This window comes from Pinus tabuliformis, chromosome 8, assembly GCF_031772625.1.
Source record: "Pinus tabuliformis cultivar Carrire ecotype Pingquan chromosome 8, CPIR1, whole genome shotgun sequence".
NCBI lineage: Eukaryota > Viridiplantae > Streptophyta > Pinopsida > Pinales > Pinaceae > Pinus > Pinus tabuliformis.
Window position 1 is genome coordinate 908,881,635 of NC_142294.1, and position 25,903 is coordinate 908,907,537.

Genomic DNA, 25,903 nt, shown 5'->3' on the forward strand with positions numbered 1-25,903 from the left:
CTTATCTTGAATTTTGAGCCACTTCACCACCTCAAAAACTGTGCCAAGACTCAATTTTTGTGCAGAAGAGACTGCCTCAAAATGTGTCAAAACCCTTGATTTTTGTGTAGATAATAATACTTCCTTGTAGTTTGAGCCAAAACCCTCGATATTTTTGCATAGATACTGCCTTGAAATTTGGGCCAAACTTTCTCGATTTCTGTGCAAAAATACTGCCTTGAAATCTGTGCCAAACTTCCTTGATTTTTGTGCAGAATTACTAGCTTGAAATCTGTTCGAACTTCCTCGATTTTTGTGCAGAAATATTGCCTTGAAATATGTGCAAGAACCCTCGATTTCCCTGCCTTGAAATCTATGAAATGGCTGCAATAAATACTGTGTTCTCCTGGGTTTGTGTGCTCCTTGCTGCTCCTTCTCTCCTCTTTTTTCAACACTTCTCTCTCTCTCTCTCTCTCTCTCGTTCCAAAATGAATTGAAAAATAATGTCTTTCCCTAGAAACTCCTTTTATGTCTCATCATAACGAATTTTACCTAACCCTAAGATCTAATGGCTCAGATTAAATCCTTGGCCAATGAGATCTATGGTTGTGATATAATCTCTCATTATCACAACTTAAATAATTTAAAAAACATTTTATTCATTAATAATGCACAAAAGTCACTTTAACTTTATAAAATAAAGTTAATGTCCTAGGGACCACTTTTGGACATTCTCCCACATGCTAGACACCAAGCCAATGTGGAAGACACTTGTCCAAGCTAAAACCTTCAACTATTGCATGGTCAACACTTTGTTTCCTTGGTTTAAGCATTCTTGTTGGTTTTTGATACTGCCTTGACTGTATATTTGTTGAATCATTCTAAGATTTAATATGAGTCTTGGTTTGTGTGCTTGGAGAATTCTTATTGATCCTTGAAACTTGCTTGTAGGTTCATTGGATCATGCTTAACTTCATTTGTGGAGATTCCTCTTTGACAACATTGGGATTTGAGTTCTTGCTGTGACTATTTGTAATTTTGTACATCTTCTTGTTCAAACTTATTTTTTCTTTGCTGGTTCTGAAAAGATTCATCTGAAGGTGTTTGGAAGCTTCAATTTTGCAGGACTCTTGTTCAAAGTTGTGTTTTCTTCACCATTTCTAAAGATGTTTATTTGAAGGTGTTTCTTAAAGCTGTTTGATGAGAACTTGTTAGCACTTTGTCATGGGTAGGATGTTGCCATCATTTGTCATCATCGTATGCACTAAGCACTTAAACATTAATGGGGGATTATTGTAATGTTTTTGGCCCTTTTTTTACATTTACTACTATCCCAAGTGTATATTAAGGTGGGGCTTCCAGGGATATATATTTACTTTGTCAAATATGTATCAACACCCCGGTGATTGGATATGGTCTCAAAATTTCCCTTTATGCTAACTTTCCTTATTTGTCTCCCTATCCCATTTTAAATGGGGAGGGTGGAGCTATGTTAGCTTATCTTGACTTGTGTCATAACCCATTATTGGATGCCCTTGTGGTTCCCATAGGTTACGTTGATACACCCATGGTAGTTGGCATGTAACCACACTTATGTGTTAGTTAGGATCCACGCTAATATGCTCTGGCTTAAATATATATTCTGGAGGCTAATCCTCATTTGTGCACAAGCATCCTGAGAGAACTATATCATCTATTGATATTATCTTTTAGGTGTACTTGTAAACATCTTGTGTACCTGGGTTATCTTTCTTATGATGTGTTGAATCTTGATTATTAATTTTATTAGGTTTTGTTATTATAAATAACACATTAAATTTGTGTCCTACCTTTTTAACATATCTTTATTTGTGTCTGAATATATCTCAGAATGACAAATGTCATCTGTTCCTCAATCTGTCATTGTGGGAAATCCTGCGTAAATAAGCCATTTCAGCTCCGAAAACCTAAAAGCTTGAAACTGTCAAAGGTGAGAACTATTCGTTTGTCCAAACTTCAATAAAGCATTATCATTTTTGTAATAAGTCACTGCACCAATGAATGCCAGGGATGTTTTTATACATGCATTATCCTTCAAATCGTGCATTGAGGGATGTGGCTATACATCATTAATACAAGAGGACATGGAAATATTAGTTTCTTCAGGTCAAAGAAATTTGATCTCCAAAGAACATCTGATGAATAACACCACCCTTGAAATGCTATAAAATAACAGTTGCATTGTAAGGAAAATTTGATGTTAAAATGACAATTTTTTTTTCTATGTGGTTCACGGACCCCAAAGATCGGTGACTGCTACATCCGCGGAATATTTGTACTAGGCAAATCCACCTGAATGGATCACAACCACGGAACTTGACCCCAAGAGTGTCCAGATAATTGAACTCGTGACCTCTCAATAGCAAAGGTGGGACTCGACCAATTGAGCTAACCGTTGGGGATGTGAAAATGACACAATAATATTGGTCTTGAGTAAATATATTTTATGATCTGCCAAATAAAAACTCATTTGACATCATGTGCATTAAGTTCAAGAGTGTACACAATTGAGAATTCTCAAAGTAGGAAAATGAAACAGTTGACCCTCAGATTAAACTTTCAGTTGTTCACCAAGTGAATTCGAGGATAAATATGCTCAAATGTTGTAAATTTCTGTCAAAGGGGGTGCCCATTACATGCTTGAATTTACTTGCAACCACAGAACCTTCAAGTGAGTTTTCATTTTCATGCGTTTTTAGAAGATCCTCTGTATCCCTCAGTGCACAAACTTGGCCAGCAATTATTTCAATTGAATTTGAAATGTACCATGTCTTCTTATCTTTATGATATAAAGCACTATCAAACTACTTACGAAAAGAGGCTGAAAGTGTAGTTACGTCTCCAGAGAAGCTGTCTGCATATGGGTAAAACACTCGTGTTTAAAGCATCGCATTTTAAGTTTGCTTGTCTTTTTGATAAGGGCCTTTAATTTGAAGTTGTACGGGAGGCTACTTTGTTACCAGGTTGTGTATCTCATCTACAACTTAATTGTCATTGCGTAACAGCTTGAATTCCATTTCAAATTCATTTTTGAGTATTTGAATATCAGAGTTAATTCATTGGGAACTCCATGTTGACATCATGCCTTTGAGTGTTGCAGCAAAGGTCTTCCCCAGCATGTGTTTTTGCCTTCTCATTGGTGGTCCAGATTGTCTTATAGATGCCATTATTCCTTAATGCAACTATTCTGTTAGTTAGGACTTTCTAACAAGGGCATCTGAATGACATCTTCATAATGATGGTATCGTGACTTAACTCACAACGTAAGTTGCAAGACATGATGACACAAAAAATGGAGGACATGGAAGTACAAGTATTTGACATGAGAGACAACAACTCTGAAAACAGGATACAGTGTGTGTGTGTGTATATACTTAAAAAATAACAAATTAGTGAAATTACACAAAAATGAAACATAGACATAAACATTGAAATTTTGTTAGAATTTAGAAAATAGAACATTTACATGATACAAATTCAATCATACAATTAGTTACTACTTAGTACTTACTAGTACCACATCAACGATCAAGTGACAAACACACAAGAAATTAGAACCATAAATTGCAATTTTCTCATTAAATGATCAAAATCTAAATGTATTACATATATATTATGTCACTGCTACTATATGTGTATGCATTGGATGCACTTGCTTAGAATCCCTTTGGGACAACTTTGGGTTAGTTCTTATTGAATTTAGATGTAGATAGACCACCATATACCATGGTTTAGTAGGATCTACCATATGTGCCACCTATAGGAGTCAGAGACAGAGATGCACCTCACTTTTAGGTGCCCACATACTATGAGATCAAAGGATGCTATCAGTGCCTCATTAGGGACTTGGGGGGCTCTCTCTCTACATTCTTTTGGTTCCAGGCCCATAGATGCCTAGCCCTCTTCACAAAGGAGATCTTCAGTGATAGATCTTAGTTCCTACATGTCATGCCCCTCCTTGGGATGACCAGGACTATCACTTCATACTTTCATGTTGACTTGCCAAATTGGAGCTACAAGTGGCAGGCAGAGTTCCAGAGTGCACCAGACAGTATAATGGTGAAACCTTGGGTCTCTCCTCAGCCTCCCCCTTTGGGAGATTGATCAGCATTATCAAGACCCAATTTAGAGGTGTCGAATCATACATCAGTTCATATATCCTCAAAGTGTTAAAAGGGATTAAATCTAGATGGATCCAGATTAGGGCACATACCACTCATTAGATTACCTCCCAATTCCAAAGGAGCAACCAAAGATCTAATTAGAGTTTCTTTCTTTTGACCTAGAATGTTAGGAGTATCCCCTACTCCTACATCCCCCCAAGATCATACACCCAGACCCCTTGCTTGTTCTCGAGGACTCCAACCATAAGCCAGTGCCCATTTCTCCCTTCTCGCCCTTAACCATCAAACATCATTGGCTTCTTCATCAAATCTCTCTCTCTAGATAGGCTCTTGAGTTGTCTAGTTCTCTAGTCTTGGACAAACTCCAAACTCACATAGTATCTGCTGATTTGGGGTAGCATCGGATGTGCTCTAGCCATGAAAATTGGTGGAAAGGTTAAAGCACATGCGATATCAAAGACCCAGAAATGGTTTGGGCAGATTCTACCCGGTTTAGGAGATATTAAAATAGTTAATATTTTTAATGGAGTTCCTAAGTCTAAACTTAGGAAAAATAAAATAGTAATGGGTATTAATATAAAACTAGGTTAGAAGGTTCCAAAAGACATGGATCAAGCCAAATCTAATCTTAGCCATTGATTAGAGATGTAATCTCGGTCGTTGAAGGACCAACAGGAAAAGTTTAAGAAGTGGTTCTTCGGAGGAGGAAGCATACGCTTCCCGTACGCTTTCGTACGCATCGGGAAAGAGGCCGCGCACAAGGCAAAAAAACATTTTTTTTTAAATTTTTTTTTTTAAATTTATGTTAACTTAGCATAAAGGGGGTGGGTTAGGGTGAGGTTAGAGTGAGGTTAAGGTGAGGAATGAAAAGAATAAAACCCCCATTCATTCCCCATTTTCTCACTGAGTTTATGAGAGTTGGAGAAGAGAAGAGAGGAAAGGAGAGGAAAAGAGAGGAGAGCTTGGAGGAGTGAAGGAGGAGGAGCTAGGAGAAGGAGGAGGAGCCTGGAGCAAGAGCTTGGAGGACTTCATCTACAAGAGCTAAAGAGGTAAGTTCAAACCCCAAACTCCCTTATTTTTTTGACAATTTTTTTGTATTTTTCTCCTCCCTCTCCTACTCTTTCCCATTGTTTCTACTTGCTCCTTTACTTACAGGTTGTCCACCACCTATATCCATATTCCAAGATGGTGTTCTTTTGGCTTCTATGTATCATTCCACTCTTGGTTTTAATGATGGCAAAGGGGAATAGGAATATAAGGGAAGAAATACAAGAGGACAGTGGTCCCAATATGAGTGACCCAATGTATGATGAGGAGGAAGGGTTTGAAGAGGAAGGGGATGAACCTGAAGGGGACACTAAAACACAAGATGGGGAAACTACATCAACACCCTTGTGGAACTATGTGACCAAACTTGATGGGGGAAAGGGTGGTGGATCTTACAAATTTGTGTGCCGTCGTGGTTCTCATGGAGGAAAACCATATTGTGGTTCATATACCCGTCTGAGGAGGCATCTTTGTGGGATGCTGGACAGTGATGAAAAAAAGGGTCCTGTGGGGGTATAAATTTGCCCAAACATTTCAACTGAAGAAAGAATAAAATACATCCAAATAGAGATGGCTACACAACAAAAAAACAAGAAACAAGGAACTCATTCTGAATCAAGTGCAACCTCTAAATTTGGTAGCTGCTCATCTCCTCATGGTACTTCTGCAAGCTCTAGAGGTAGAAGAACAATAGGGGATTTCCTTAATGTCGCTGGGAGGGATGATGTGGATGGAAAGATAGTCCGTTTTCTTTGTGCTTGCGGTGTACCATTCAATGTGCTTTGCTCTCCATATTGGCATGAAATGGTAAAGGCCATCAATGAAGCCCCAAAAGGATACAAGGCCCCCAACTATGAGAAAGCTAGAACAGTGTTATTAGAAAGAGAAAAAGCTAAGGTTCAAAGAGCTTTGACACGTTTTACAAATGAGTGGGTAGATTTTGGGGTATCCATTGTATCAGATGGGTGGACAAATATTAGAAACCAACATTTGATAAATGTTCGTGGTGTTTCTTCTAGTGGTGCAGTATTTATTACATGTCATGACTCCTCCTCCATCACCGCATCTGCACAAAACATTGCAGATCTCCTATTGAAATCAATCAAAGATGTTGGTCCGAATAATGTGGTTCAAGTGATCACAGATAATGCAGCAAATTGTAAGGCAACAGGAAAAATTATTGAGCGTACTCATCCACACATCTTTTGGTCTGGGTGCCTGGTTCACACATTGAACCTTTTGATGCATGATATTGTGAAGCACAAAGAATGTGGGTGGATTACTGAGCTTTACAGGAGAGAGAAGCAACTCATTAAATTCATCACAAGGCATACAAGGGTAAACTACTTCTATGGCACTTACTCCATGTTGTAGTTGCTTAAAATTGCAAAGACAAGATTTGCTAGTTATTACCTCACCTTTAGGCGGCTAGTGAAGGTGAAACAAGCTTTAACTAATCTGGTGTGTGCTGAATCATGGGATGAAATTAACACTGACATAGATGGTGCTAATGCAGTCAAGGACACTGTTCTTGACAGTTACTTTTGGGCACAGGTTAAATATGTTTTGCAATTCACCAAACCAATTTATTACATGATCAAGTTTGCAAATTCAGATCGACCAGTAATTGGGGAGGTGTATGAGCAAATGGATAGCATGTTGGGGCAGATTAAAGACATTGTTGAGCCTAGAGATACCACCTTGTACAATTATATTCGTGCAGAGGTGGAAAACCGATGGGAAATGCTAAATGTTCCATTGCATGCATTAGCATATGTTTTGACACCTAAATACTATCATCCATCATGGCTTTCAACACCAGCACCTGGGGGGGGAAGCAGGATAAAACCACACCAAGATCAAGAGGTTCACAGAAAATATATGGCTGCATTGAGTAAATTAATCCCTAATGAGGAGGAGGCTGCATTAGTACGGAGACAGGTGAGCAACTATACGCTTAACACTGGTCCATTTGGGAGCATGCATGCAATTAAAGATCGAGAGACTTTTTCTTCTCTTGAGTGGTGGAACATGCATGGAGGGGGTACTCCACTTCTACAAGCTTTGGCATTGCTGGTGCTATCATAGGTGGTAAACACTTCTTTTGCAGAGAGGTGTTGGAGCTCTTATTCTTTCATCCATAGTGTTAAAAGGAATAGGTTGAGTTTAGACCGGGCACAGAGCTTGGTTTATGTTCATTACAACTTGTGATTGTTGTCCCATTACTGTGAAGATGCAAAGTCTAATTAAAGACCTGTTGATTTGGGACAAGAGTCGAGAGGAGCCCAATTTGGAGGATGGAGTGTTGCGATTAGAGAAATTAGAGGATGCTCTTATCCAGGTATGTCCATTGTGGTATGAATTTTCCAATTTTTCCTTATAAAGCATTTCTCTAATTCATGTTTTTAATTTTTTTGTTAACTAGTGTTTTTTTTTGCATGAATTTTTTGAGCGATTCCAGGATGATGATGATCGTGTTGATATGCCACCCCCACCCCCATCTGGTCCCTTGGTTCCTAGGTTCCATGGTTCAACACCAACAGCAGGGGGTTCTTCTTCATCAGTTTCAATGCCACAACTTCCACAGGCACCATCTTCTTCATTGCCACCACGTGGAGGCCCGCCGCCACATTCTCTTCGTGGTGGAAGGAGGAGAGATTAGTAGATATATTCACAATCTACTACTTTTTGTCATAGATTACTCATTAGACTTGTAGGCTTGTGAATTTGAATTTTGAACCTTTTTTTTCTTGGCGGTGACCAAGTGACATATTTTGTAAACATTATTATTTGAATTTTGGACATGACAAATGTTGACAGTTGCTCACTTGCTAGATAAATCATAATATGCTCTATGTTTTATGTTTTATAATATGCTTAAATGTTTTATGTTTTATAATATGCTTAAAAATTTGATGTATGTTTGTAATAGCTAGAATATAGATGATTGTTGTACATACTAGTAATTACAATGGAATCATGGATGCCATATCTATCTTGATTTATGCAAAAATATGCATGTTTTCATGTCTTCTACAATTAATTTTCTATTTGGGATGTTTTTTTTGAGTATAAATGCAAAAAAATATTATATATATATATATATATAGCAGACGCTTCCGCGGACGCTTCGCTTCCTAGATTTTTGGAAAATGATGCTTCCGCGTCCCCACTTCCAAAAAACGCTTCCGCTTCGCCCCCGCTTCGTGCAACATTGGTTGAGACTATATTGTGTTTATTTCGATGTTTATATGTTTAAATAACTTGTTTGTAATTAACAAGTAGGAGAAATAAACTAGAAGAATATAGATAAAATTTCTAACGGTTAGACTTAGAAATTTCAACATGGTATCAGAGCGTGGTTGCAGATCATAGGAGAGATGAAGGCACCAGCTGAAGCAGGGCATTTGCAGCAGAAACAACTATCCCGAGTGACAGAAGCTATTCCTTGCAGAAAGCGACAGAAGAAGGGTTAACACAGAGGGATTGTGTCATCAGTTCGGGCCAGAGAGAGGCCAGCGCAGAGGCTGAGGAAGGCAGAAAAGGCTCATGCAGAGCCATGCAGAGACCAGGAGGGTTGACACAGTTGGCTAGGGGAGCATTTCAGCCAATGCCGGGATTGTGTAGAGCCTAGAGGCTTAGTCCTTTAGTCGCTGGGGCATAGGAGGCTATGGGTAGATTGCGAGGAGTGAAGTTGGTTGGGTATTGTTGCTGCTGAGTCAGAACTGTACCTAATGAGAAAAACCAAGGTAGAGGGAGTCGCTACCAAGGCGGATTTCTAGCCAAGGAATCTGGATCAGTGTTGCAGGTGCATAGGAGATCGGAGAGGTGTGACTTGACGATTGGTAGGCGGATTTCTAGGAGGGAAATTGAGACACAGAGGGAGTCTAGTAGAGAACTTCCAGATGGGAAGTATCAACTCAGAGGGAGTCAAAGAGAGAACTTCCAGAGGGAAGTAGATACTCGGAGGAGTTGAAAGAAAGAGCAGAGAGATGGCCATAAATGGACTGAGGGATCAGGATAGGCTGGACGTGGTGTCCAACTTTGTGGTTTGGAAGGCCAGGATCCTATCCATTCTAGATAGACATCGCACCAAGTCCTTCGCCTTGAGAATAGTGGCTATCCCAGTTGACCCGGCTGATAATGAGAAGTACGAGGAGGCAATGGCCAAGGCGAAATGCATCATCCTTGATGGGGTCAAGGATCATGTGGTCCAACATATTGCCGAGAAGGAGACGACAAAGGAAATGTGGAACGCTTTGAAGACGTTGTACCAGCATACTTCCGTGTAGAGGAAGATCTTACTTGAGAATCAGTTGTGGTCATACCAGATGCAAAAAGGGGAGCATATAGATCACATCCTCGGTAGATTGAAGGAGATCAAGGACCAATTGAATTCCATAGGGGCCACGCCGGATCAGGAGTTGACTTCCATAGGGGCCACGATGGATTATGAGTTGATGAAGTGGGAGACATTTGTCCTGAGAATTTTGGGCAGGGCGAATCTTCTAGATTGGGAAGAATTGTGGGCAACTCTTCGCCAAGAAGAGATCAGACGACTGTCCAAGACGGGAAGTAGCAACAAAGGAGTCCAGATCAAGAAGGAAGAGGAAGAGGATGCAGCTCTGGAATCTGCGGGGAAGCAGGAGAAGAGGAAGAAAAAGGACCCTTCCAAGGTCAAGTGCTTCAACTGTGGGGAACTGGGTCATTATGCGAATCAGTGTCCGAGGAAGAAGACTAAGGGAGAGGCATCTGACTCCAAGGCAGCGCCAGCGAAGGTGGAAAAGGAGGTAGAGGAGGATGACGATTGTGCCATGAATGCTCATGTACCTCTAGAGAAGAGGTGGGGAGACATCGAGCTGTAGTCAAGAAGACTACAGGCGATGAGGGGCAGGATCTTCGAGGTACCCAAACTCTTGGATTATACCTTGATACGGGAGCCCCGAAGAGAGAGTAACAGGACTGGCGGATGTTGGTAGAAACATATGCGGATGAAGCAGCGGAGAGTGCTACAGTGCAGGAGTCCTGAGCAACGCAGAGCTAGCAGGCGCAATAGTGCGATAAGCACAAAGAAGGTTGCAGCAGTGCATGATGGCACAAAGAGGTTTGCAACGGTGTGAGATGCAGGGAGTTGTTGCAGTAGTGCAAAAGCAGTAGAGGGAGCACTTGATAGCGACAAAGAGAGCTTCAACATCGGGAGTGTTTCTAGCCTTACAGGGGTGTCAGTAGTTGGGTGGATCAATTACTTACTTCTCAGTAACTGAGTTGCAGTGCAGTAGCAGTTATCAGTAGCATGATGCAGCATGATGAGAGGGGATTGCAGTGCAGATGCAGTGTTGGGAGAAAGGACCAACAACAGCATGGATGCAGAGGGAGTTGCTGTATGAATGCAGCAAATGCAGTGGCAGAGCCATGGGCAGCAGTACAGAATGCAGTAGTGCAGAGGATGTTGGGCGGGGAGGCCTAGCATCAACACAGGTATTGATGTCGTATAATCAGTGTGATGCTCAGTTGGAGTATTACTAGAGCACAGTCCTCGCTAAGAGGGATTGTTGATTTGGGGTAGCATCGGATGTGCTCTAGCCATGAAAATTGGTGGAGAGGCTAAAGCACATGATATCTCCAAGACCCAAAAATGGTTTGGGATATATTAAAATAATTAATATTTTTAATGGAGTTCCTAAGTCTAAACTTAGGAAAAATAAAATATTAATGGGTATTAATATAAAAATGGGTTAGAAGTTTCCAAAAGACATGGATCAAGCCAAATTGAATCTTAGCCATTGATTAGAGATGTAATCTCAATCATTGAAGGACCAACAAGAAAAGTATAAGAAGACGCTTGAGGGTCAGTTGGAGAACACACCAGAGTGATCAGTCATTTGATTTTCTAGAGCGGGGTTTGCTAAGAAAAGTCGAATCAGTGATCAGTTTGCAGCGAGGGGTAGTGAGTATGAGATAGAGAGGCAGAGATAGTGCTGAGAGACCAGCACAAAAGCAGAGAGAGGGAGACGCTGAGCTAGAGGGAACATGCAGAGCCTAACAGAGACAACACAGAGGCCAGAAGAGCCTGTGTCATCCACATAGAGGCAACAGGAGTGACGCAAAGGGCCGTAGTGTTGAAATTTCTAAGTATTACCCGTTAGAAATTTTATCTGTATTCTTTTGGTTTATTTCTCCTACTTGTTAATTACAAATAAGTTATTTAAACATATAAACATCGAAATAAACACAATACAATATCAACCATCTATAGATCAAAAACTGAAAGAAATAGCAAACGCACAAGTGACATCGTTCTTTTTGGACAGCTCATCCCCAAAAAAACCCAACTTGGGAAAATCGGTGCAGCAATTCTGAGGGTTATTTATTATGTAGTATATCCTTGAGTACAACTGGGTGCCAAACTGGCTCACCCAACAGAGAAAAATAACTGACAATAATACCTCTCTATTTGAAAGCAAATTTTAGAAAATCTGCCCCATGAAACCCTCTCCAACACAACTGAGGCACTGCATCAGCCCTCTTAGCCTCTGCGTCAGCCTCAAAACCCTCTGCGTCAGTCCTCTGAGGCACTGCGCAGCCTCTACGGCCTTCTGCGTCACTCCTGCTGCCCTCTACATGGATGACATAGGCCCTCTAGCCTTTGCACTGTCTCAGCTAGCCTCTGCATCAATGTTGCATGAAGCGGGGATGTCTTTTGGAAGCAGGGATGTGGAAGCATCATTTTCCAAAAATCTAGGATGCGAAGCGTCTGCGGAAGCATCTACTATATATATATATTTTATTTTTTTGCATTTATACTCAAAACAAACATCCCAAATACCAAATTAGTTGTAGAAGACATGAAAACATGCATATTTTTGCATAAATCAAGATAGATATAGCATCCATTGTACATTAATGATTAATTATTCGAGCATCAACCATTTAGATGTATCAACCATCTAGATTCTAGATTCTTCTCCTCTTGTCTAGCCTTTGCCTCTACCTCGATTGTATAGGGATATTAGTCAACATTGCCCAATTTTGATCAAACTACCTAATTCAAGACTTAAAATATGGTAGAAAAAGCTTAACATGCTTGATCGATGATTTTAACTTGATTGAAAGGTAATTTTTTGCTAAGGGTGTGCCTCGTGACAAAGGAGTTCAACAATTAACACCACCAACACTAGGGTACATATAGGGCTTGGTGCTCTTGATTAAATTCTAATCGCATACCTTCATACTTGATATAATCTAATGAAATGCCACAATCCCATTGATCCTGAATTCCTAAAAACTGTTAAGTCTATTGAATTTTGGATAGGATATGAAATTCTATTTTCTGCATATGAAGTCCAATGAGATTGGAACCACTCTCAAACATCCTGAGTCATTTCATGGTAATGTTAAAAATTTAAGTAAAAGGATGAAAATGAAAAATAAAGGAGAATATCACTTTTAATTTAAGAATTTAACATTACCATGAGGGAGCATTTGCTATATTTATATTTTTTTTGCTTTCATTCCTCACCCTAACCCAAGGTGGACCCACCCCCAACAAGCAAACTCACCTAAAATTAAAAAATTAAAAAAAAAATTGATTTTCTAAACAGCGCGTCGCTTTTCTGGAATCGTACGGAAGTGTACGCTTTGCCCTCCGAAGCGCCATGCTTCGTAAGGTCGAAGTGCCGCACGAAGCGCACTTTGGAGGAAAGCTTCGGAAATTTCTAGGAAGCGCCCAAAACAGGCGGAAGCGCGCTTCCGAATTTTGGAATCGCGCTTCCGGGGACGCTTCCTGGACGCATCCGCACGGGACGCGCTTCGGGCCTTAGAACCGAGGGGGTTGGGATGCTTCCTGCAACATTGCTCTGCGTGGCCTGCTTTGGCTTCTACGTCTGCCTCTTTGCCTCTGCGCTGTCTCTCGACACTATCTCTGCCTCATTGTCCAGTACTCACTGCCGCTCACTGCAAATTGATCACTGATTCTACTTTTCTTAGAAAACCCCATTCTAGAAAATCAAATGAGTGATCACTCTGGTGTGTTCTCCCACTGACCCTCAAGCCTCCTCTTATACTTTTCCTGTTGGTCCTTCAACGACCGAGATTACATCTCTAATCAATGACTAAGATTAGATTTGGCTTGATCCATGTCTTTTGGAACCTTCTAATCCAGTTTTATATTAATACCCATTAATATTTTATTTTTCCTAAATTTAGACTTAGGAACTCCATTAAAAATATTAATTATTTTAATATCTCCCAAACTGAGTAGAATCTGCACAAACCATTTTTGGGTCTTGGAGATCTCATGTACTTTAGCCTCTTCACCAATTTTCATGGCTAGAGCACATCCGATGCTACCCCAAATAAACACTCCCCTCTTAGCGAGCATTGTGCTCTAGTAATGCTCCACACTGAGCATCACTCTGATTATACGGCATCGGTACTTGTGCTGATGCTAGGCCTCCCTGCCCAACATCTTCTGCACTGCTGCCCATGGCTCTACCACTGCCACTGCTACATCCGTACGGTAGCTCCCTCTACATCCGTGCTGCTGCTGGTCCTTTCTCCCAACACTGCATCTGCACTGCAACCCCCTCTCATCATGTTGCATCTTGCTACTGCTAACTGTTGCAACTTGCTACCACTAACTGTTACTGCACTGCAACTTAGTTACTGAGAAGTAAGTAACTGTTCCACCCAACCACTGACATCCCTGTCAGGCTAGAAACACTCCCAATGTTGAACCTCTCTCTATTGCTATTAAGTGCTCCCTCTACTGCCTCTGCACTTCTGCAACAACTCCCTGCCTCTCGCATTGTTGCAAACCTCTCTGTGCCATCCTACACTATTGCAACCTCCTCTATGCCTCTCGCACTGCTGCAGCCTGCTAGCTCTGCGCTGCCCGAGACTCCTGCACTGTAGCACTCAGTGGCACTTCATCCGCATCTGTTTCTATCGACATCTGCCAGTCCTTCCACTCTTTCTTCGGGGCTCCCGTAGCAAGGTATAATCCAAGAGGTCGGGTACATTAAGGATCGTGCCCCTCATTGCTTGTAGTCCTCCTGACTATAGCTCGATGTCTCCCCACCTCTTCTCTAGAGGTTCATGAGCACTCATGGCACAATTGTCATCCTCCTCTACCTCCTTTTCCGCCTTCACTGGCCATGCCTTGGAGTTAGACGCCTCTCCCTTGTTCTTCTTCCTCCGACACTGGTTCTCATAATGACCCAGTTCCCCACAGTTGAAGCACTTAACCATGGAGAGGTCCTTTTTCTTCCTCTTCTCTTGCTTCCCCGCAGATGCCCGAGCTGCATCCTCTTCCTCTTCCTTCTTGATCCGGACTCCTTTGCTGCTACTTCCCATCTTTCTCAGTCGTCTGATCTCTTCTTAGCGAAGAGCCGCCCACAATTCTTCCCAATCTGGAAGATTCGCCTTACCTAGTATGCTCTGGACAAATGTCTCCCACTCCTCAGAGACTGCGTTTAGTGCGGCCCTCACCATCAACTCCTAATCCGGCGTGGCCCCTATGGAAGTTAGTTGGTCTCGAATCTCCTTCAACTGATCGAGGAAGTAATCTATCTACTCCCCCTTCTGCATTTGCTATTACTGCAGCTGATTCTCAAGTAACATCTTCCTCTGCACGGAAGTATGCTGGTACAATGTCTTCAAGGTGTCCCCCATTTCCTTTGTCATCTCCTTCTTCGCAATATGTTGGACCATGTGATCCTTGACCCCATCAAGGATGATGCATTTCGCCTTGGCCATTGCCTCCTTGTACTTTTCAATATTAGTTGGGTCAACTGGGATAGCCACTGTTCTCAAGGCAAAGGCCTTGATGTGATGTTTATCTAGAATGGACAGGATCCTGGCTTTCCAGACCACAAAGTTGGACACCCTGTCTAGCTTGTCCTGATCCCTCATTCCATTCATGGGCATCTCTCTGCTCTTCTTTTGCACTCCCTCTGAGTCTCTACTTCCCTCCCAGAAGTTCTCTCTTCGACTCCCTCTTAGTTGCTACTTCCCGTCTGGAAGTTCTCTGCTAGACTCCCTCTGAGTCTTGATTTCCTTCCTAGAAATCTTCCTACTAACCGTCAAGTCGCACTTGTTCGATTTCCTGTGCACTTGCAACATTGATCTGGATTCCTTGACTAGAAATCTGCGTCGGTAGTGAATCCCTCTACCTTGGTTTTGCCCGTTAGGTACTATTCTGACTCGGCAGCAACAACACCCCACCAGCTTCACTCCTCGCAAACTGCCCACAACTTCCTAAACCCCAACAACCAAAGGACTGAGCCTCTAGGCTATGCGCAATCCCGACACTGGCTGAAATGCTCCCCTAGCCAACTGTGTCAACCCTCCTGGTCTCTGCATGGCTCTGCATGAGTCTTTTTTGCGTTCCTCAGCCTCTGCGTTGGCCTCTCTCTGGCCTGGACTGATGACGCAGTCCCTTTGTGTCAACCCTTCTTCTGTCGCTTTTTGTAAGGAACAACTTCTGCCACTCGGGACAACTGTTTTCTGCTTTAGCTGGTGCCTTCAGCTCTCCTGTGATTTGTGACCACGCTTGATACCATGTTGAAATTTCTAAGTATTACCCATTAGAAATTTTATCTGTATTCTTCTGATTTATTTCTCCTACTTGTTAATTACAAACAAGTTATTTAAACATATAAACATCGAAATAAACACAATATAGTCTCAACCATCTACAGATCAACAACTGAAATAATAACAAACACACAAGTGACACCGTTATTTTTGGACAACTCGTCCCCAGAAAAACCCAACTTGGGAAAACCGGTGCAGTAATTCTGAGGGTTATTTATTATGTTGTATATCCTTAAGTACAATTGGGTGCCAAACTGCTCACCCGATAGAGAAAAATAACCGGCAGTAATACCTCTCTATTCGGAAGAAGATAATCAAAAAATCTGCCCCATGAAACCCTCTCCAGCACAACTGAAGCATTGAATCAGCCCTCCTAGCCTCTGCGTCAGCTTCAAAACCCTCTGTGTTAGCCCTCTGAGGCACTGCGCAACCTCTACGACCTTCTGCGTCACTCTTCCTGCCCTCTGCATGGATGACGCAGGCCCTCTGGCCTCTGCGTTGTCTCAGCTAGTCTCTGCATGGCTTGCTCTGGCTTCTGCATCTGCCTCTCTGCCTCTGCGCTGGTCTCTAGGCCCAATACTCACTACCCCTTGCTGCAAACTAATCACTAATTTGACTTTTCTTAGCAAACCCCGCTCTAGAAAATCGAATGACTGATCACTCTGGTGTGTTCTCCAACTGACCCTCAAGCCTCCTCTCATAGTTTTCCTGTTGGTCTTTCAACGGACGAGATTACATCTCTAATCAATGGCTAAGATTAGATTTGGCTTGATCCATGTCTTTTGGAACCTTCTAACCTAGTTTTATATTAATACCCATTAATATGTTATTTTTCCTAAGTTTAGACTTAGGAACTCCATTAAAAATATTAATTTTTTAATATCTCCTAAACCAGGTAGAATCTGCCCAAACCATTGCTAGGTCTTGGAGATCTCATGTGCTTTAGCCTCTCCACCAATTTTCATGGCTAGAGCACATCTGATGATATCCGAATTCAACACCTAGAGGTTGCGCAGTGCCTCAGAGGGCTAACGCAGAGGGTTCTAGGCTGACGCTGAGCTTCAAAGGTTGCTGGAGAGGGTTTCATGGGGCAAATTTTCTGAATATCTGCTTCCGAATAGAGAGGTATTACTGCCGGATTATTTTCTCTGTCGAGTGACCCAGTTTGGCACCCAGTTGTACTTAAGGATAAACTGCATAATAAAATAACCCTTAGAATTTCTACACTAGTTTTCCCAAGTTGGGTTTCTCCAGGGACGAGTTGTCCAAAAATAACGGTGTCACTTGTGTGTTTGCTATTTCTTTCAGTCGTTGATCTGTAGATGGTTGAGACTGTATTGTTTTATTTCGATGTTTATATGTTTAAATAACTTGTAGGAGAAATAAACCAGAAGAATACAGATAAAATTTCTAACGGTTAGACTTATAAGTTTCAACAATATTTTGTATCATTGTACTTTTGTCATGGTTATATACATGTTTTGAGATTGTACATCTACAAATTTCTCTCTTTCTTTCTTTCTTTATATTGTTTTTGACATTCTCTAGGACCTACACTTGTTGCCCCAAATTATATTCATACTGGTTGTATTCTTCATTCCAATTGAGATACTTTTTTGGTCATTCGTTTGACATTAATAAAATGATTTGATGAAGATACTTTTTTGGTCATTCGTTGGACTTTAATAAAATGATCTTATCTTGTTTATAGGTGGGAATGACATTGGAAAATACAAAACTAGGGTAGATACTAGATTTGTAGATGGAAGAATCTCATAGCTCGTGATTGTCAATATTTCTTCTTCATGTCAGGAGCATCAAAGTTAACATCATTGCCACTACTCTCTCCTCCATCCTTCCCCTCCTCCTCTTCTATGTCCAATCCAATCAATGTTGATTTGTGGTAGCATCGGATGTGCTCTAGCCATAAAAATTGGTGGAGAGGCTAAGGCACATAAGATCTCCAAGACCTAGAAATGGTTTGGGGAAATTCCACCCGGTTGGAGAGATATTAAAATAATTCATATTTTTAATGGGGTTCCTATGTCTAAACTTAGGAAAATTAAAATATTAATGGGTATTAATATAAAACTGGCTGAGAATGTTCTAAATGACATGGATCAAGCCAAATCTAATCTTTTAGCTGTTGATTAGGGACTTAATCTCGGCTGTTGAAGACTCAACAGGAAGAGTATAAGAGGAGGCTTGAGGGTCAGTTGGAAATACACCAAATTGATTAGTCAGTTCGATTTTCTGGAGCGGAGTTTGCAGAGAAAATCGAGCTAGTGATTTGTTGCAGTGAGGGACAGTTTGGCACGAGGCCAAGAATACATAGCAGAGAGGCAAAGATAGTGCTAGAGAGACAACGCAGAGCCTGGGAAGGCTGACGCAGAGGCAGTAGGGAGCTACGCAAAGGGTTAAGAGGCCAGTGTGGGTGACTCTGAGGGCTGACGCAGAGGCTTCAGTAGTTGCACAGAGGCTAGCAGAGCTGACGCAGGGCCAAGGGGCAGCACCGGGAGAATTTTTTGTGGGGCAGATTGAGTGCTGATAAGCCAGGAAGGGTGACGCAATCCCCGCAGAGCAACAGAGAATCTTGGAATAGCTTTCGTTGTCTAGCTAAGTAGCTGCCATTGTTGCTGTGGGATCGTTCATCTGATGATTGATCATCTGGAATACCTGTCTCCGAGGAAAGGTACTACTACCGAGTGCATTCTCTCTTGGGTGAGCCATTTTTGGCACCCTAGATGTATTAAAAAATTGCATAATATTAAAACCCTCATATCTGTTGCACCGATTTTCCTGCATTAGGTTTTTCCGGGGACGTTTGTCCAAAAATAATGGTGTCCCTTGTGTGTTTGTCTCAGTTATTTCAGTTGCTGATCTGTATATCAGTTAAGGCTGCATTTGTGTTTATTTCAGTATTTATATCTATATATAACTTGTCAATGGAATAAACAAGTAGGAGAAATTAAACTAGAAAATGCAGAAGGGATTTCTAATGTGTCAGACTTAGAAATTTCAACAATCAATACATCTGTTGATGTGGAGGATGACCCCTCAATAGGATCACCATCATTAAATGTGAACAACTCTAGCATTGATTCATTGAGATCCAAGTTGGCTAATGTCATCTCAACATTGTTTTCCAAACCCATATCATTAGGAAACATATCCCACGCCTTTGTCTTTCCCTTCAACTACTCCTCCCTTTGCCCGTAAATAAGATGAAGTTTGGTGTGCATGCACACAATGTATCTATCTTGGAATGCTCAAGTCTACTCTTCTTCAAATTGTTTAAATTCCCATATGTGCTCCAATTCCTCTTTAAACAAGAGGATCAATTAACTTGAGATTCTGATGAAGGAGCCTCATGGCTAACAGTTGTGGAAGAGGGATTGTTGCCCCATGAGTTGTCCACCAAGCATAGGGATTTTTATTCCCCCTTTAATGTTGTAATATAACACCTTAGAACTCCATCTTGCTGAAAAATTGAGATAAAAAGAGGCATAGGTCGCTATTTTAGGGCCCATGGGTCAACTTTTAAGAGGATAAATGTTGAATTTCTTGGTACCTTCGAAAGGTCTTCTACATGAGCTTGGTGTTTTAGCATGTAGGAAATGGTTGATTGTCTCTTTAGGTGCTTGCTTGGTGGATTAAGTGATTTATGAGTTTTCTCCTAAGTCTAACTTAGGAAAAATACAATAATTAAAGTTAATTAATCACTGTGGGCAAGTAAGCTGAAGTATTAAAGATAAATAACTTAATTATTTACGTGAGTTAGATATGGTCTGAACCGTTTATCTCAAGTGAGGCGAGATTTAATCTCGATTGTCAATCACCTAGGAGATTAGGGTTAGGGATTTGGCTTAATGGAGTTATATGATATTCCTTCTTAGCAATATTGCTAAGGGAAATATCAATCTTGCCCAATTTTGTCTTATTTCATGTTTTCACTTAGAAGATGTGGGTTTAGAGGTCCCGCATGAATTTTGGGATTAAGTGGGGGACCAAACATTAGGAAGGAAGGGAAATATTGCGGCTCTAGTGGAGTGTGGGGGCCACCCCATGGAGAATTATGGCCCACATGTGGAGTACGCTCTCATTGGAGCGAAGTTGGTGGGGGAAAGTCAAGTTGGGCCCACATGGGCATCTTGGAGGCTCTTTGATAAATTGAGCAAGAGGCACCCATTTTGGTCATTCGTTCATCTATTGAGAAATTGTGTCTTTGACATAGCACGCTTGAGCTGAAACCAAGTCTGCAGTGTTGTTTATCACATGAGTGTCTCTAAGCGGAGATCTCAACCCTTGCTTCAGTGGAATTCGAGTGCTAGCCCAAAGAGGGAGTCCTACCTATACCAGTTTGTACCAGCAGCAAGGAGTGCGAGTTTGTGGAGAGGATTGGCAGCAACAATACAGGGACTGCGCAACTCTTGAAGGAGGCATCCTTGGAGGTTGTGGAGTTAAGGGAGTTAGGGGCTGAAACTTGAGGTGGAGTCCGGGGAAGTGTATTGGGGGATTTTCTGTTGATTTCTGGTAGCATCAGATGTGCTCTAAGTCTCAAATTTTGCAGGGAGCCTTAGGAACATGTATTCCAAAGAAACCAGAATGCGTTTTGGGAAATTCCACCCAGAAACAATTTTATTAAAATAATTATTTATTTTTAAAGGGACCCTAAGTCCAAAATAAGGAAAATAAAATAATTAAGGGGTATTAATCTATTTGTGGGTGTAACTTCTAGAAGAAGACAAGGATCAAGTAAAAATGATTTTAGCCATTAATTAGCTTCTAATCCAGGCTGTTAAATGTCAACGAGGAGATTATTTGAGGATTGAGGGTCATTTGGAAATATACACACAGAGAGTTCAGAAGTTCAATTTTTTGAAGCAGAGCAGCTGCCAGGAGAACTTCGATAGTGAGCTATTGCAGTGAGGGCCAGAGATAGTATCTGGAAGAAGGAAGTTTTCCTGGGCTGAAGAGTACAATGCAGAGAGGATAGAATGACATCCAGAGAGGTGCAGACGTTGGCCCACATAGAGCTAACGCAGTGGCAGCACAAGCCTTAGAGGGAGATTGAATTCCTGCTGAGGAAATCGAGTTTCAGTATCCGGGAACTGAGGTGTGAGACCGGGAGGCAGAGATTCAAATTTTCCAGCTAGTAGAGGGTCTGAAGCAGGAGCAGTGTGATACCCAACAGGGGTGATGCAGGAACTGCGTGAGAGTGACGCAGTTCCACGCAGAGGCTCCAATTTAGCGTGATCAGACTTAGATTCTCCCAGTGACAGGGTGAGAGCATTTCAACATTTGTTTTGTTTAAGTCTCTCTGTATCGAATTGTTAGTTGAGCATCCAAGGAATTGTACTCAGATTTACTACTGCAAATAATAAAACTCATAGATCTGCTGCACCAGTTTTCTTGCATTGGGTTTTTCCGGGGATATTTGTCCAAAAAAAATATTGTGTCACTTGTTTTGTATCTTTCTCTATTGTTTTGTTCTTTTGGACATATTATTTAATTGGTGTAGGCTACAGTGTATTAGCTTCGATATTTGCTGTAGGAAGCAGTAAATGATTTGTTTTTGTAACTAACAAATATGAGAAGTTTAATCAGTTGCTTTAGTAGGGATTCCGGTTTATGGAATTTTCACATTTTCCAGCATTTTGGCTGAGTATCAAAATCAGCATTTGCTACAGGTTACATCCTCTGTTTGTGGAGGAGGGCCAATCATTTGGGGGTCAATTTTGGAGTGTCAAAACTAGGAAAACCCTCTTTGAGTTATTTTGGGTTTGTTGAGGAGAGACCAAGATTAATTTAGCAGAATTTTTTAGGTAGATTTGAGGGGTCAAACAGGGTCCCCAACTCAGCTAGCAGCGAGAGGAGCTAGGGGAAAATTGGGCCGAAATTCCAAGGTCAACATTTGGCCTATTCCTTCATGATTTTTTGTGGTTTATTGGCGGAGAGCGCAGGGTTAATTTCCCATAATTTTATGAGCATCTGAGGAGGCCTTAGCGGCAGTTCTTTGCTGCCAGCAACATATTTCTGGGTAGTTTCAGTGCAGAGCCAGGAGAGAGCAACAACAGATTTGAGAGGGATTTCTTATTGTTCATTTGGGCTTAGATAGCTTGCCTTGAGCAAGCCTTGGTGCACTCTTTCGAGCACCATATTGTACCCTCTTATTTATTAATAAAATGGCTCAAATCAGCACAGTTCATGGAGATTTCTAGTTGTTAAATGTGCCGTAAAATTTTGCATGTGTTTTTGCTATGTTTGCTTTGTGAAGATTTCTGAATCTAACACATCAGAAACCCCTACTGCAATATTTGGTTTACTATTTCCTACTTGTTCTTTACATTAACAAGTTATTTAATAACATAAACATCGAAGTAAACACAATTGCAACCTTCACAATTATATAGATCAACAACTGAAATAAACTGAAACAACACAAGGGACACCGTTATTTTTGGACAATCGTCCCCGGAAAAACCAAATGCGGGAAAATTGGTGCAACATATATGAGGGTTTTATTATTAAGCAAATTTTTGAATACAACTAGGGTACCAGAAATGGCTCACCCTTTAGAGAATATCCTTGGCAGCAATACGTCTATCCGGAGATAGATATTCCAGTTGATCAGCAACCAGATGAACAATCCCATAGTGACTCTAGATGTTCCTTGTGCTGGACGATGAAAGCTGCCCCAAACACTCCTCTGTATTTGCATCACCCTCTCTGGCTCTGCGTCACCCTCTCTAGCTCTGCGTTAGCCAATCAACTCTCAGTATGTCTCATCGAATCGCCTCAGTGCAGTCTCTGAAGCTTTCTGCATCCTCTGCATCAACCTTTACAGCTTTTGCGTCAGCCTCTATGGCCCTCTGCGTACTCTGCGTTGACCTCCTTAGCCTTTGCGTCAACCCTCCTAGGCTTTGCACTGCCTCTTCCGACACTCTGTTGCCTCTCTGATATGTATTTTTCAGCCTCTTGTTGAACTTCCCCTCTCTGCAACTGATCACTCACTCGATTTCCTCAGCAAACCGTGCCCCAGGAAATCAAATTCTTAATCTCTCTTGGTGTATCTCCAACTGACCCTCAAGCCTCCTCTTATACTTTTCCTGTTGACAATTCAATGGCCGAGATTAAGTCCCTAATCAACGACTAAGATTAGCTCTGGCTTGATTCTCGTCTCTTAGAACTTTCTCACCCATTTTATATTAATACACATTAATATTTTATTTTTCCTAAGTTTAGACTTAGGAACTCCATTAAAAATATTAATTATTTTAATATCTCTTCATCTGGGTGGAATTTCTTCAAACGATTTTTGGGTCTTGGATATCTCATGTGCCTTAGCCTCTCCACCAATTTTCATGGCTAGAGCATATCCGATGCTATCAAAAATTAACACTCCCTCTTAGCGAGGAATGTGCCCTAGTAATGCTTCACCATAGAAACATCGCACTGATCTTCCACATTGGTACCTGTGTTGATGCTTGGCCTGCTGCCTCACATCCATTGCACTGCTGCTTCTTGTACCGCTGCCCATGACACTGCCACTGCCACTGCCACATCTGTATTGTTGCTCCCTCTCAACATGCTGCATCATGTTGCCCATAACACTGCCACTGCTAACTGCTGCACTGTAACTCAGTTACCGAGAAGTAAGTTACTGACTTCACCCAAACACTGACATCTCGGTCAGTCTGGAAGCCTCGTGGTGCTGAAGCTACCTCAGCTGCTATCCTGTGCTCCCTTTGCTGCCACTGCGCTGCTGCAAACACCTCTGTGCCTCTCGCATTATTGTAATCTCCACTGCGCTGTTACAGACTTCTGCACTCAAGCACTGCCTTGCCGCTCCATCACGCCTTGCTCCACCCGACACTTGTCATCATGCTACTGTCGTTAAGGGCTCCTGTAGCTGGATGTGATCCAAGAGTTTGGGCACCTCAAGGATCCTACCCTTCTTCTGTAGTCCTCTCGATTACAGCTCTATGTCTCCCCACCTCTTCTGTTGAGGCGAATAAGCACTCATGGCACAATCGTCATTAGTCTCGACATCCTTCTCCACCTTTGTTGGAGCTTCCTTTGAGTCGAAAGCTTCTCCCTTGCCTTTCTTCCTCGAGCACTAAGATGCATAATGTCCCAGCTTCCCACAGTTGAAGCACTTGACCTTGGATATGTCCTTCTTCTTCTTCCCTTGCTGTCCCGCAGATGCTAGAGCTGCATCCTCGTCCTCCTCTTTCTTGACTCAAACTCCCTTACCGCTACTCCCCGCCTTGGTCAACCTTCTGATCTCTTCCTGTCGAAGAGCTGCCCACATCTCCTCCCAATAGGGGAGAGTCGCTCTGCCCAAAATGCTTTGGACAAATGTTTTCCAGTCCTTGAGATTGCATTCAGAGCAGTCCTGACCATAAACTCTAGATCCAGAGTAGACCCTTCTGAAGTAAGCTCGTCACAAATCCCCTGCAACCTGAGGAGGAAGGGATCTATCTCCTCTCCCTTTTGCATCTAATATGACCTCAGTTGATTCTCTAATAACATCTTCCGTTGCATGGAAGGTCCCTGGTATAAGGAGGTTAGGGTGTCCCACATCTCCTTTGTTGTGTTCTTCATAACAATATGTGGTATGAAATGATCTTTGACCCCGTCTAGGATCATGCACTTCGCCCTTGCCTGGGCCTCCTCATACTTTTCATTCTCAGCTGGGTCAACTGGGATACCCACTACTTTCAAGGCATAGTCCTTGATGCGATGTCTATCTAGGACTGCCAGGATCCTGGCCTTCTAGATGACAAAATTGGAAGCCCTGTCCAATCTGTCCTAATCCCTCAGTCCGTTCACTACCATCTCTTCTCTTCTCTCCTAGACTCCCTCTGAGTCCTGATTTCCCTCTTGGAAATCCTCTTGCCAACTTTCGAATCACTCCTCTCCAATCCTGCTTTGCTGTTGCAACTCAGATTTGGATTTCTTGGCTAGAAATCCACCGAGGTAGTGCTTCCCTCTACCTTGGTTCCGTCTCCTTAGACACTATTCTGCACCGACAGAAACAATGTCCCACCAACTCCTCAAATCACAATTTGCACAACTCCCTTAGCCTCGAAAACTGATGAATCTGAGCTCTTCAGGCTCTGCACGATCTCGACGTAGGCTGAAACTCCTCCTCCTGGTCAACTGCGTCACTCCTACTTGGCTGAGAAGGATGATGTGGCTCTGCGTGAGCCTGTTTTGCCTCTCTCTGCCTCTGCGCTGGCCCTTCCTTGGCTCAAAATGCTGACGTAGACTGTGCGTGAGCCTATGCGTCATCGTCTAAGCATTGCGTCACTTATTCTCTTTCCGCTTCAGCGCTGGAACAACGCTGTCTCTCGGGACAGCTGCTTCTCTGCTGCAAATCCTCAGATTTTCCCGGCTGGTGCCTTCAGTCTCCTATGATCTGCAATCACTTTGATACCATGTGAAAATTTCTGAATCTAACAGATCAGAAACTCCTACTGCAATATCTGGTTTACTATCTCCTACGTGTTCTTTACGTTAACAAGTTATTTAATAACATAAACATCAAAGTAAACACAATTGCAACCTTCACAATTATACAGATCAACAACTGAAATAAACTGAGACAACATAAGGGACACCGTTATTTTTGGACAATTGTCCCTAGAAAAACCCAATGCGAGAAAACCAGTGCAACATATATTAGGGTTTTATTATTAAGCAGATTTTTGAATACAATTAGGGTGCCAAAAATGGCTCACCCTTCAGAGAATATCCTTGGCATCAATAACTCTATTCGGAGACAGATATTCCAGCTGATCAGCAACTGGATGAACAATCCCACAGTGACTCTGGTTGTTCCTTGTGTTGGACAACAAAAGCTGCTCCAAACACTCCTCTGGAACTGTGCCACCCTCTCTGGCTCTGCGTCAGCCAATCAGCTCTCGGGTTGTCTCACTGAATCACCTCAGTGCAGCGTTTGAAGATTTCTGCGTCCTCTGCATCAGCCTCTATGGCCCTTTGCAACCTCTACGCTGGCCTCCTTAGCCTCTGCGTCAACCCTCCTATGCTCTGTGTTGTCTCTTTTGACACTCTGTTGCCTCTCTGATATGTATTCTTTAGCCTTTTGTTGA

At 42.0% G+C, this 25,903-nt stretch overlaps 1 protein-coding gene across 3 annotated transcripts in view; it reads left to right on the forward strand.

Annotated features, from left to right (window-relative positions):
• LOC149238482 (histone-lysine N-methyltransferase ASHH3-like) overlaps window positions 1–25,903 on the forward strand; it is a 482,839-nt gene that overhangs the window by 250,105 nt on the left and 206,831 nt on the right. For all 3 annotated transcript variants that reach the window (XM_089373045.1, XM_089373046.1, XM_089373047.1), the window contains exon 5: window positions 1,849–1,948. In XM_089373045.1, coding sequence (XP_089229171.1) covers window positions 1,849–1,948 — 100 coding nt within the window. The remainder of the gene's footprint in view (window positions 1–1,848; window positions 1,949–25,903) is intronic.